Source organism: Enhydra lutris, unplaced genomic scaffold (assembly GCF_002288905.1).
Source record: "Enhydra lutris kenyoni isolate GAN:26980312 unplaced genomic scaffold, ASM228890v2 scaffoldscaffold66, whole genome shotgun sequence".
Classification (NCBI taxonomy): domain Eukaryota; kingdom Metazoa; phylum Chordata; class Mammalia; order Carnivora; family Mustelidae; genus Enhydra; species Enhydra lutris.
In genome coordinates, this window is record NW_019154150.1 from 14,576,653 (window position 1) to 14,588,672 (window position 12,020).

The 12,020-nt window shown below is 39.8% G+C and overlaps 1 protein-coding gene across 3 annotated transcripts in view; it reads right to left on the bottom strand.

Annotated features, from left to right (window-relative positions):
* The window catches only part of LOC111159058 (unc-51 like kinase 4), a 618,913-nt gene that overhangs the window by 529,864 nt on the left and 77,029 nt on the right, over window positions 1–12,020 (bottom strand). For all 3 annotated transcript variants that reach the window (XM_022521436.1, XM_022521437.1, XM_022521438.1), the window contains 2 exons: window positions 7,380–7,487; window positions 91–174 (listed from right to left, as the gene is read on the bottom strand). In XM_022521436.1, the coding sequence (XP_022377144.1) occupies window positions 91–174; window positions 7,380–7,487 (192 nt within the window). The remainder of the gene's footprint in view (window positions 1–90; window positions 175–7,379; window positions 7,488–12,020) is intronic.

Here is a 12,020-nt window from a genome sequence, read left to right on the forward strand (position 1 = left end):
CCTGCACCGCTGCAGGCTACAATCCGCACACAGTGCCTGAAGGGTTATTACAATGGCAGGTGTCTACAGAGGACAACAAAGGAGCCTTACCCCTTCCCGAAGGCACCTCATTAGCACTGTGTACGCGGCCAAGGGAACAGTCCAACACTCTCTAGGGTTCTTTTTTTTTTCTTCCTAAAATGAAGCGGAAGGAAAGGCAGTGAAGCTAACAGCACAAAAGATATTAATCCGTTCAAGAAAAAGACCATTTCAAATACACAAACTATCTAAAATTTCTTAATATTCTACATAAAGGAGTGCTAATTATCTGACAATTCTGACCTCTGTAGGAGGTCTTTTACCACTTTGTACATATAAGGGATTTCTTTCTCATCAGAGTGTACATGGTGATGTTCATCGGACCCCTTCCTCAGGAGCCAGACGAAAAGAAGTGAGAAATGACAATATGATCCAGCTGGTAGAAAAACTACTCTATTGGTAACTGTAGCTGATAATACAGGTATTCCCACCTAAAAGGTATTACATTATCTGAAATGATTTGAAAGCACAGAATACACAGCTCTGAGGAATATTCAGGATAACCCCTAAGTACAAGTAAAAGAGTATGTTACCTAGTAAGACAATGTGCTAAACAAAAATAAGGGATGGTTTTAGCAGGTCCACAGGTTTTTGGTGTTTTTTTTTTTTTTTGAAGATTTTATTTGACAGAGAGAGAGAACACAAGTAGGCAGAGAGAGGGGGAAGCAGGCTCCCTGCTGAGCAGAGAGCCTGATGCAGGGCTCGATCCCAGGACCCTGAGATCATGACCTGAGCCACAGGCAGAGGCTTAACCCACTGAGCCACCCAGGCACCCCAGGTCCACAGGTTTTAATGATATCAGCAATGATTCTCTCAGAAGAACCAAATTAGGGTAATAACCCCTAAAACCCTCTTGCAATGTATCAAATAACTTCAAAAAATAAATTGGGGACCACACAGAAAAGTGGGGAAATTAATCTCTCTAAAGCAAAAGAAATTAGTTACTATTTAGAGAAAATATTTCTCTTATCAGTACCTTACTGATCGAAATGTTTCTTACACTTATGATGAGAATTATGACTGATTAAAACCATATCCTTGTTTAATCACAGAAGTCCACACAGTCGCGATACCTAGGTGGCTCAGTCAGTGATGTATCTGCCTTCAGCTCAGGTCATGATGGTCCTGGGATTGAGCCCCGCATCAGGATCCCTGCTCAGCGGGGAGTCTGCTTCTCCCTTTGCTCCCCCCCATGCTCTCGTGCACATGCACAGTCTCTCAAATAAATAAATCTTTAAAAAAAAAAAAAAAACCTACACACAGTCATAATCTAGACATTATCATCCCAAGCTGCTGCTGCAGCTTAAAAATCACTAATTCAGCACCCAATTTAACTTCAAAACACAACTTTCCCCCTTTCTAGCTCAGTTATTCAAAACAGCTACCACAATCTTTCTGGAATCTATCACCTACCCTACCTCCCGGCCACTTAGATGCCCTGGTCTATCATCCAATTGCTCCTGCCAAAAGCCTGAACACCTCCCTCTCTGACATCCCCTTTTCCCTTCCCTGGGGAACCCAACCCTGGAGGGAGCCATTGGCTTGTCTTCTCCAGGCCCACATTTAGGCAGCTGGGCTCATAGAGGGCAGATCCCGGAACACAGAGAGTCCATGAATGACTTAAAGTCACCAAGCCCAGGGACCTTCAGTATCACTCTGTGGCCTCCCAATCCTCTCTGACCAATTCCCTCTTCAAAAGGAAGGCTTCACACCTAGATTCCTCCCACCACTACACCTACTTTCCCCCTCCTCAGAGATCATGGAAATCATGAGAAAAGAGCTCCCAGCGTTCCTATACCTGAAGCCATCAGTAACTTATACCCAGTGGTTATACAAGGAGAGGCTCCTCCACCCCCACCAGGTGGGCTCAGATCCCATTCACATCCTGCCTCCTCCAGGGTCATCAAGTTATGGACTATCCCATACCACTCCTAAATTTTCAAAGTCCTGTCCACTGGGTCCTTTCCACCTCTGCTAGAATAGGCTAACTGTCCCCATCTTCCAAACAGGACCCCCTGCAGCCCCCTGCACTCCTGCCAACTTTTCACAACCATTCTGGCTTCACATTGCCTTTCCCAGCTTCCTCACCTCCTGCTAAAACCTTAGCACACTCCTGGAGGCCTTCTGACTTCCTCACTCAAAGTAAGTAACTACCTAAAATAGCTCTTGCTGAGTTTCCGGTGACTTCCATGTCACTCAGTCCAGCAGGTTCTTTTCAGTCCTCCTTCATGGACCATAGACTACATCAGTGCTGTAGACTTTCTCTTCCCTGAAACACCCTCTTCTCACTCCTAACTTTGCTCCCACTTTGTTTACTCACATTTAGTTTCTGAATCTTTTCTTATCATTCTCCGATCTATTCTCCATCTTAAGACAGTCATCTTTTTGGCACTTAAACTAGATGATGTCGATTCCCTTCTTTAAAGCCTTCATGATTTCCCCTTGCTCACAGGGTCAAGACACATCCAACTCAGGCAAGGAGTCCTTCCTGAACATGCCCTAGCAGGTCTCTCCAGCCCTGCCTCCTTGCTCACTTCCCTCCTGTCCCCCTGGTCTTGGTGCAAGTTATGCATTATAAAAGCACCTGCAGGGGCGCCTGGGTGGTTCAGAGGGCAAGGCCTTTGCCTTCGGCTTGGGTCATGGTGTCAGGGTTCTGGGATCGAGCCCTGCATTGGGCTCCCTGCTCAGTGGGGAGCTTGCTTCCCCCTCTTTCTTTGCACACCTCTCCGCCTACTTGTGATCTCTGTCAAATAAATAAATAAAAATAAAATAAAAAACAAAAGCACCTGTGAAGTGCCAGGAATTCTTCTAAACAAGAGCCACACAGCTATGAGCAAGACAAATTTTTGCTTTAATAATGCTTAGTGGGGAAAGAAGAGGAGGAGGAGGAAGGGAAAGGAGGAAAAGAAAGAGGTAGGTGGATGAGGAGGAGGAACCAACAAGACAAGTCAGTCAAGATGGTGAAGACTACCATAAAGAAAACCAGAGCAGGGTAAGGAGCTAGAGGAAGACCACAGACAGGGTCCATCTCATATTGCACAGAGCCGGGAAAAGGCTCTCTGAAGGGATCTGAACAAAGAAAACTCAAACCTCTAGGCGGGGGAGGGTGTGAAATCACTGCAAGCAAGAGGAACAGTAAGTGCAATGGTGTTGAGGCAGGAATGTGGCATGCCAGGTTCAAAGAGCTGTGAGGAGGTCAATATGGCGGGAAGAGGAAGAGCGCAGGACATCAGTGAGAGCTAAAGTCAACCAGGCACTGTGGAGGCAGCCCACAAGGGCCGACAAGGCAAATGGTGGGATTTAGCAGTGACAACAAGCAAGATAAGAAGCACTGGAGGGCTCTGAGGAGGGACACTGTGTTTTTAACAGGCTCACTTTGGCTAATGTTTGGAAAATAGACTGCAGTAGACACAACAAAGCAAGGAGACCATCTAAGAGTTCTTACAATAGTCCAGGTGAAAGATCATTAATGGCTCAACAAAATAAAAACAAACAAACAAACAAAAAGACAAAATAGGAATACCTGGGCTCAAGGTGGGAGGTATTCTTGATAAAAGAAAAAAATACATAAACTGTAAATGTATCACCTCCTACCATCCTCTGAAAAACCTCCTCTGGTCCTCCATCCTCAAGCTTGTCACCTTAGAGTGCTCCCAGAGAGCCAACAGGACAGGGCTTAAGTCTCTATATTATACACAGTATACACTCTCGCTTCAGGTCAGTCTCACTACATCAGCACTGACCTAAGATTTTACGGTTCACGTATATTCAAAGTGGCAATTCCACAAAAATCTCATGAAAAGTTATTAATTTTCATGGATCCAGGGACATACCCTCCTTTTCTAGTTTGCCATCCTAAGTTGTATTCAAATGCCATAGAACCATCCTTTTATTAAAATAGCCTTAGCTTATATCCAATTAAAGCACGTACCAAAGAAAATGATTCTCTAGATCTACTTTTTGAAGCAAACAGAAATAGGATCCTGTATGATTCCATTTATAAGATTCTAGAAAATACAAACTAGTCTATAGGACAGTGTGGAGAAACTTTGAGAGGTGATGGATATGTTCATTATCTGAACTGTGGTGATGGTTTCACAGGTGTATACATCTATCAACATTGATCAAACTGTAATCTTTAAGCATGTGCAGTTGACTGCATGCCAATTATATCTCAATTAAGCTGGAGGGGGAGATAATAATTTTAAGATTTTATTTATTTATTTGACAGACAGAGATCACAAGTAGGCAGAGAGGCAGGCAGAGAAAGAGAGAGAGAGGATAAAACAGGCTCCCCGCTGAGCAGAAAGCCTGATGCAGGGCTCGATCCCAGGACCCTCGGATCATGACCTGAGCTGAAGGGAGAGGCTTTAACCCACTGAGTCACCCAGGCACCTCGAGATAATAACTTTTAAAAAGGAACAACAGCAAAAAGAATTAAAGTAGACTCTCATTCCTGATCAGATGGCAGACTAGGTATCTGAACACTCTTCTGATAAAAGCAACACCTTGTATTCTGACATCCTTAAAATGCATCAGAGATGTTGACAGGAAAACAAAGAATCATACCAAAACTTATTCTGATAAAAGCAACACCTTGTATTCTGACATCCTTACAATGCATCAGAGATGTTGACAGGAAAACAAAGAATCATACCAAAACTTAGATAACCACAAGTGTGAGAGTTCAACTGAGCACTGAAAGTTTGCTTTGACTCTGAGAGCCTGCAGAACTTGGTCAGTCTGAGCTTTGATGTCAAGGCCCTGGGGACTCAAGCTGAGGATAAAGTAAAACTGCTTTTCATCAAACTTGGCCCCCTTGAGAATGTTCTGGGACAAGAAAAGGATAACAGGGAGGGAGGAGGGAGCCCTAAGCACTGATTAAGAAATATATCCAGTTAACTCCAGTGTATGTATTTCCATATGCTATTCTTTTTTTTTTTTTTTTTTTTTCATAAACATATAATATCTTTTTATCCCCAGGGGTACAGGTCTGTGAATCGCCAGGTTTACACACTTCACAGCACTCACCATAGCACATACCCTCCCCAATGTCCATAATCCCACCCCCCCACACCCCCCCATTAACCCTCAGTTTGTTTTGTGAGATTAAGAGTCACTTATGGTTTGTCTCCCTCCCAATCCCATCTTGTTTCATTTACTCTTCTCCTACCCCCTTAACCCCCCATGTTGTCCATATGCTATTCTTAAAAGTGTACAGCTATTGGGACGCCTGGGTGGCTCATTCAGTTAAACATCTGCCTTTGGCTCAGGTCATGATCTCATGGCTGTGGGATGGAGCCCCGCATCAGGCTCCACACTCAGAGACTGAGTCTACTTGTCCCTCTCCCTTTGCTTCTCCCCCTACTCATGCTCATACATGCTCTCTTTCAGATAAAATTTTTTAAAGAGCGTATAACTATCAAGAGAAAAAAGCAAGTTGTCCTACTTGGTACATAAAAACGAGACAAAATAAGAACCTACATTTGTTTGCTCATACAGACAAAAGTAACTCTGTGAATACAAGTAGGGATATGATTAGACTGGGGAACAAGACACATAGGGAAGAAAAATAGCAAAGCCACTTTCCCCTATATACCTTTCTGGACTTCCTAGCTTTCTAGCCTCATGAATGTGTTGTCTTTTCAAAATATAAAATTACCTAAGAACAAATTCAACCAAAGATAGATGTACAGAAGTTTTATGAATAGAATGAACTTAAATGAAAGTATTTCTAAAAATAGAGTATATGGAATGCCATTTTTATGCACTAGAAGACAAAATACCATTAATATATGGATACTTTCCTAACTGACATATGGGTTCAGTACAATTCCAAATATGCAGAAGACTCAAAATTATCAAGGTAACAATACTTCCCAAATTGATCTGCACAGTCAAGGCAATTTCTTTTAATGATTTGTAGAATTGGACAAGCTGATTCCAACATGCAAAGGGCCAACAATAGCCAAGACATTTATGGGGGAAAAAAAAAAAGAATAAGGAGGACAGATTTGCTGTACCAGCTACCACTACTAATTATGGAGCTAAATGATTTAAATGCTGGTGTTTTATAGCAATTACAGTAGTTGTCTTAAAATGATGATTTTTCTAGTAAGTCAGTTTAATTTAGATACTAAGGATACTCAAGTTATACAACATTTGAGCAAGATCTAGGACTCAAAATATCACAAATACAGTGAAAGAAACTCCTGATCAACTACAACTTACCAGTACTTCTTTAAAACTCAGTATCACCAGTGTTTATAGCAGCAATTTCCACACTAGCCAAACTATGAAAAGAGCCCAGACGTCCACTGACAGATGAATGGATAAGGAAGAGGTGGTTACATACACATACAATGGAACACTACTCAGCCATCAGAAAGGATGAATACCTACCATTTACATTGACATGGATGGACCTGGAGGGGATTACACTAAGCGAAATAAGTCAGCCAGAGAAAGATAAAAACCATATGATTTCACTCATATGTGGAATTTAAGAAACAAACCAATGAACATGAAGGAAAGGGAAAATAAAATAAGATGGAAATTGAGAGGGAAGCAAACAATAAGAGATGCTAAACTCTAGGAAAACAAACAGGGTGGCTGGAGGGGAAGTGGGTGGAGGGATGGGATAATTGGTGATGGGCATTCAGGAGGGTACTTGATATAATGAACGCTGGGCGTTATACGCAACTGATGAATCACTAAATTCTACCTCTGAAACTAAAAAAAGAAAAAAATCAGTATCAAATGAATAACTCATAATTTACCATTATCAATGTAATAACATTCATTAAAAAAAACACTAAAGAAATACTAATTTTTCTTTGTTGAATTCAATAGCACTTCCATATTGTAATTTAAGAAATAAGAAGTCAAATTCTGTGGATACAAACTCTCATGGCTATGTTAAGAGCTCTATTTGCACAAAGTAGTGTTTTTAACTGAAATGAAGCTTTTATATTCAGAGAACCAATGGCCTCCTCTTAAAGGAGTCAATGATGGCAGCAACCTAGAAAGTAGTTTGGGGGACTTTGGGTGGATTGGTTTTTAAATATGGCTTGAGAATTTCCTACAATTTCTGGGAGGCACTGGGAGAGAGGGAACATGACAGACAAGGAGAGAGAGAGATTGAAAAACATGATAACCTCTTTCAGAGGTAAAAATTTCCCCCAAAGTTCCTTAGGTATGCTCTAAGGGGCAAAGTCAAAACAACTTTTATGGGATATTAACACTTGTTAGGATGTGTCAAAACAGGTCAAACAGCAATAGAGTTAATCAGATGGTCTCACCTGGGTGGCTGCAAGGTAGATCAGCTCCCCAAGGGTTGGTAAGAGGCACTGCTTTAATTTACTGTTTCTGAAGTTTTCCCTAATTAATTCAGTTAAGACAGTAACTGCCTGAAAAGGAAAAAAGGTGTATTAGTTCATATGTATTCTCAGTTCTTTCACCTATAAGTAAAAGACAAGACAATCTACAAAACTCAACCTCCATTTTTAAGAACTACTTTCCAAATTATTTTCCAAATATGAGCCTTAATCCTGAAAAAACAGTAAATGTCTCAGGTGAAGGTAAAAATATATCTAGTAAAAAATGGGCACATACATACAGCACTTGTCAGTTACCAAGCACTTTCACTGTATTGCTGATCCTACAGGCAACTGTTGCTGCATTTCTAAAAACAAGAAAGGCTGAAACAGGTCTCTGTCCAGTTTACTTGGACTGCCAGGATCTGAGCATAGATTTTACCATGCCAGAGCCTACTATGCTCCAGCGTACCGCAGTTTGAAAAATTCTTACACTGCATGAAACTTTTAAATGATTCCTCTAAAAACTTGAGAGTAGGAAATATCATACCAAAGTTTCAATATAATCCACTTTGAAATTCAGCAGGCTATTGTCTCAGATCCAGTTAATTTCCCGGGAGCCATGCTAAGAAAATCACATACATACACTCATTGCCAGAATTCATACACCAGAACACAAGTTAATCAAATCACAATGTGACCAGAAAGTAGAATAAAATGGGTTTAGAATGATACATATAGAATGGCCCCATGCTGAGACAGAAAAAAAAATGTATATAAAAGAGCATGGTAGCACTGCTCTAAAACAGTGGGACTCAAAGTATCATGCACAGATAAAACTGTTTCTTACTGTCAACAAAGATTTAAGTAGAGAAGCTGAGAGTAACAGGGTGCCTGGGTGGCTCAGTCAGTTAAGCATCTGCCTTCAGCTCAGGTCATGATCCCAGAGTCCCAGGATCGAGTCCTGCATGGGACTCCTAACTCAGCAAGGAGCATGCTTCTCCCCCTCTTTCTGCCTGCCACTCCCCAACCTGAGCTGTGTCAAATACATAATATAAACAAAATCTTGAAAGAAAGGAAGAAAAAAAGAAAGAGAAAGAAAGAAACTGAGAGTAAGCATTTAAAAACTTCCAAAGCCTTTTGACAATGCCACAACATCCAAACATGTGATCATGGGCCTGACTCTGTAAACAAGAGTACAGACAAGTTGGACCTGCACATGGGGTTGCTGCCCAACAGCCATTCACTAGAGGAACACTTGTTAATGTGGTATTTTTGAAACAGCTTTATTAAGTTATAACTGACACAGAATAAACTGCATATATTTAAAGTGTACAATTAGGTACATTTGACATACATATACATCTATGAAATCATCACCACAGTCAAGATAACACCTCCACATGTTACCTCAAGTTCCCTTGGTAATCCCTCCATCTTGCTCCCTTTCATTCTTTCTCCAGACAGCCACTGATTTACTTTCTGCCATTAATTCACATTTTCTAGAGTTTATGTAAATGGGATCATATCCTATGTATTCTTTTTGGTCTGGCTCTGTTCACTTAGCATAATGCATTTGAGAGTCACCCATGTCACATCATATATCAATAGTTTGTTTTATTGCTGAGCGGTATTCCCCTGAATGGATATACCAAAATGTATAAACCCCACCACTCACTGCCTCACACATAATGAACCCTCTATATGAGTGAGAAGGAAAGGGAAACATGTAAATCACATCAGCCCTTAAAGGAGGTCACTTCTCCTACAGTCTTCCTTTTCCATGACCTTTACTGATCATCCACTGAACCATCCAAGATTAACAGCATTCAGACTTTTTTTTTTTTGTAAGCTATAAAAACAGATCTGTCACCAGCATACCTACCCTAAAGCTAAAGGAAGTATTCTGAAGAAAAAGGAAATGATAAAGGAAAGAACCTTAGAATTAACAGGAAGGAAACAAGAACATGAAAAGAATAGAGGTAAATGTAACAGATTTTCCTTCTCCTTTTAGATTTCCTAAACTATGTTTGATGGTTGATGCAAATATTATAATAATGTCTGCTTTGGTTCTAAATGAATTTAGACAACATATTTAAGACAATTATATAAAAATGAGGAAAACTAAAAGGTTGAAAAGGAAGGTAAGTTTTCCATGCTTCATTTGAACCAGTAAAACAATAGGTTATACAAAATTATACACATATATATGATATATATATAATATTTAGAACCAGTAAAAACCTATACAGATAGATTCTAAAATATAATAAAAAATCAAAATTATGAAAAATGTTCAGTAACTCATACAAAAGTAAAAAGAAAATTAAGAACAAGAAGAAACAAAATGGTAGACTTAATATCAAATCTATCATAATTATATTAAATGTAAATGGTCTAAATACAATTAAAAGACAGAGTTCCTTTAAAATGGTAAATGGTCTAAATACAATTAAAAGACAGAGTTCCTTTTAAAAATATGACACAACTGTTGTGATCTACAAGAAACTCACATCAAAGAAAGTGATATAGGCAGATTGAAAATAAATAATAAAGTGTATACATGTACAAGCATATACCTGTATATATACATACATTCACGTATATGTATATGTGTGTGTTTGTGTGTATACACACATACACGTATATATAGCAGTAATCAAAGCAAAACAGGAATGGCTATGTTAATATCACATAACAGATTTCAGAGCAAAGAACAAAAGGGTCAATCCACCAATAAAATATACCAATCTTAAATGTGCATGCATCAAACAAAAAGCTATAAAATATGTGAACCAAAAAGTGATAAAATTATAAAAAGAAATAAACCACCAATTATAGTTGCAGACTTCAACACCCTTCTCTCAAAAATTGATAAAATAAGGAGGCAGAAAATGAGCAGACATCAAAAGGACAAAACTCTACACATACAAATTTGGCAACTTAGATTAAATGGACCAACCCCTTAGAAAACACAAACTATCACAACTCACCCCATATGAAATAGAAAATTATTTGCAGATGACATAATTGTCTTCACAGGAAACACCAAAGAATCTACAGAAACAAACTCCTATAACTTACAAGTGAGTCTGGCAAGGTGACAGGATAAACTGTCAGCATTCAAAAGCTAACTCTATTTCTTCACATAAGTAATGAACACATGGAAACTTAAATTAAAAATACCATTTACAATCACTGCAAATATTAAATACCTAGGTATAAATCTAACAAAACATGCATAGGACCTATATGCTAAAACCACACAACACTGTTTAAAAGAAATCAAAGAAGATCTAAATAAATAAGGACATGAATTTGTGCATGCATGTGCTATATTTTCTGTAATTATGACCATTCTGACTGGGGAGAGACTGACCCTCCCAAGGCTAACCAATTCTTAAAACAGCAAAGGCTCAGATTAACTATGTCTTTGATATGCAAACTAGCAAATCCCACCATATACTCCTCTACCTGGTCCATACACCCCAGGAGGCAATATTCTTCTGCCTTCTTCATCCCAGGGGGGTGTTAGCATCCAACTAGAGACTACCCTATGGCCCAAAGTCTGCTTAATTTATTCCAACAACCCAATCCTTAACTGCTCACCCTTCCCTTGCCTTTCCTATGGAAACCCCAATAAAGGCCATGGCTTTAAGCATTCCCCTTGCTGCCATCTTCTGCCTTCTGATCTGTGGTATTTTTCCATGTGGTCCTGTGTGGCATGCCATGCCTGTCTCTAGGACCTGTGAGTATAATAAACTTTGCTTTCCTGAGCCTCTCCTCTGTCTCCTTTGGTGGCCAGTCCTGACTGACCATCTTATAAACAAATACAAAATAAGAGATAAACTATGTGCATAGAGAGGAAAACAATATAGTAAAGATGTCCATTTTCCCCAGTCTGATAGCCCAGTTTAATGCAATTTCTACAAAAATCCCAGCAAAAAATTTTGTAGCTATCAACAAGATTATTCTAAAATTTCTGTGGAGGGTGCCTGGGTGGTTCAGTTAGTTGGGTGTCTGCCTTCGACTCAGGTCATGATCCCAGGGTCCTGGGATAGAGTCCAGTGTCAGGCTCCCTGCTCAGCTGGGAGTCTGCTTCTCTCTCAAGCCTTCTCCTCCCCCACCACCCCCGACTTGTCATCTCTCTCTCACTCACATACACTCTCTCTCTGTGTCAAATAAATAAGTAAAATCTTTAAAAATAAAATAAAATTGGGGTGCCTGGGTGGCTCAGCCATTATGTGTCTGCCTTCAGCTCAGGTCATGATCCCAGGGTCCTTGGATCAAGACCCACATCGGGCTCCCTCCTCAGCAGGAAGCCTGCTTCTCCCTCTCACATTCCCCTTGTTTGTGTTCCCTCTCTCATTGTGTCTCTCTCAAGTAAATAAATAAAATCTTTTAAAAAATTTAAAAAGTAAAATAAATAAAATTTATGTGGAAAGGCAAAAGAATTAGAATAGCCAAAACAATTTTGAAAAAAAAAAAAGGGGGGGACTTGAAATTATTCTACCTGATTTCAACACTTACTATATAGATAAGTAATCAAAACTGTGTGGCACTGCCAAAGAGATAGACATATTGATCAACAGAACAGAGAATCCAAATATAGCTCCACACAAGTAT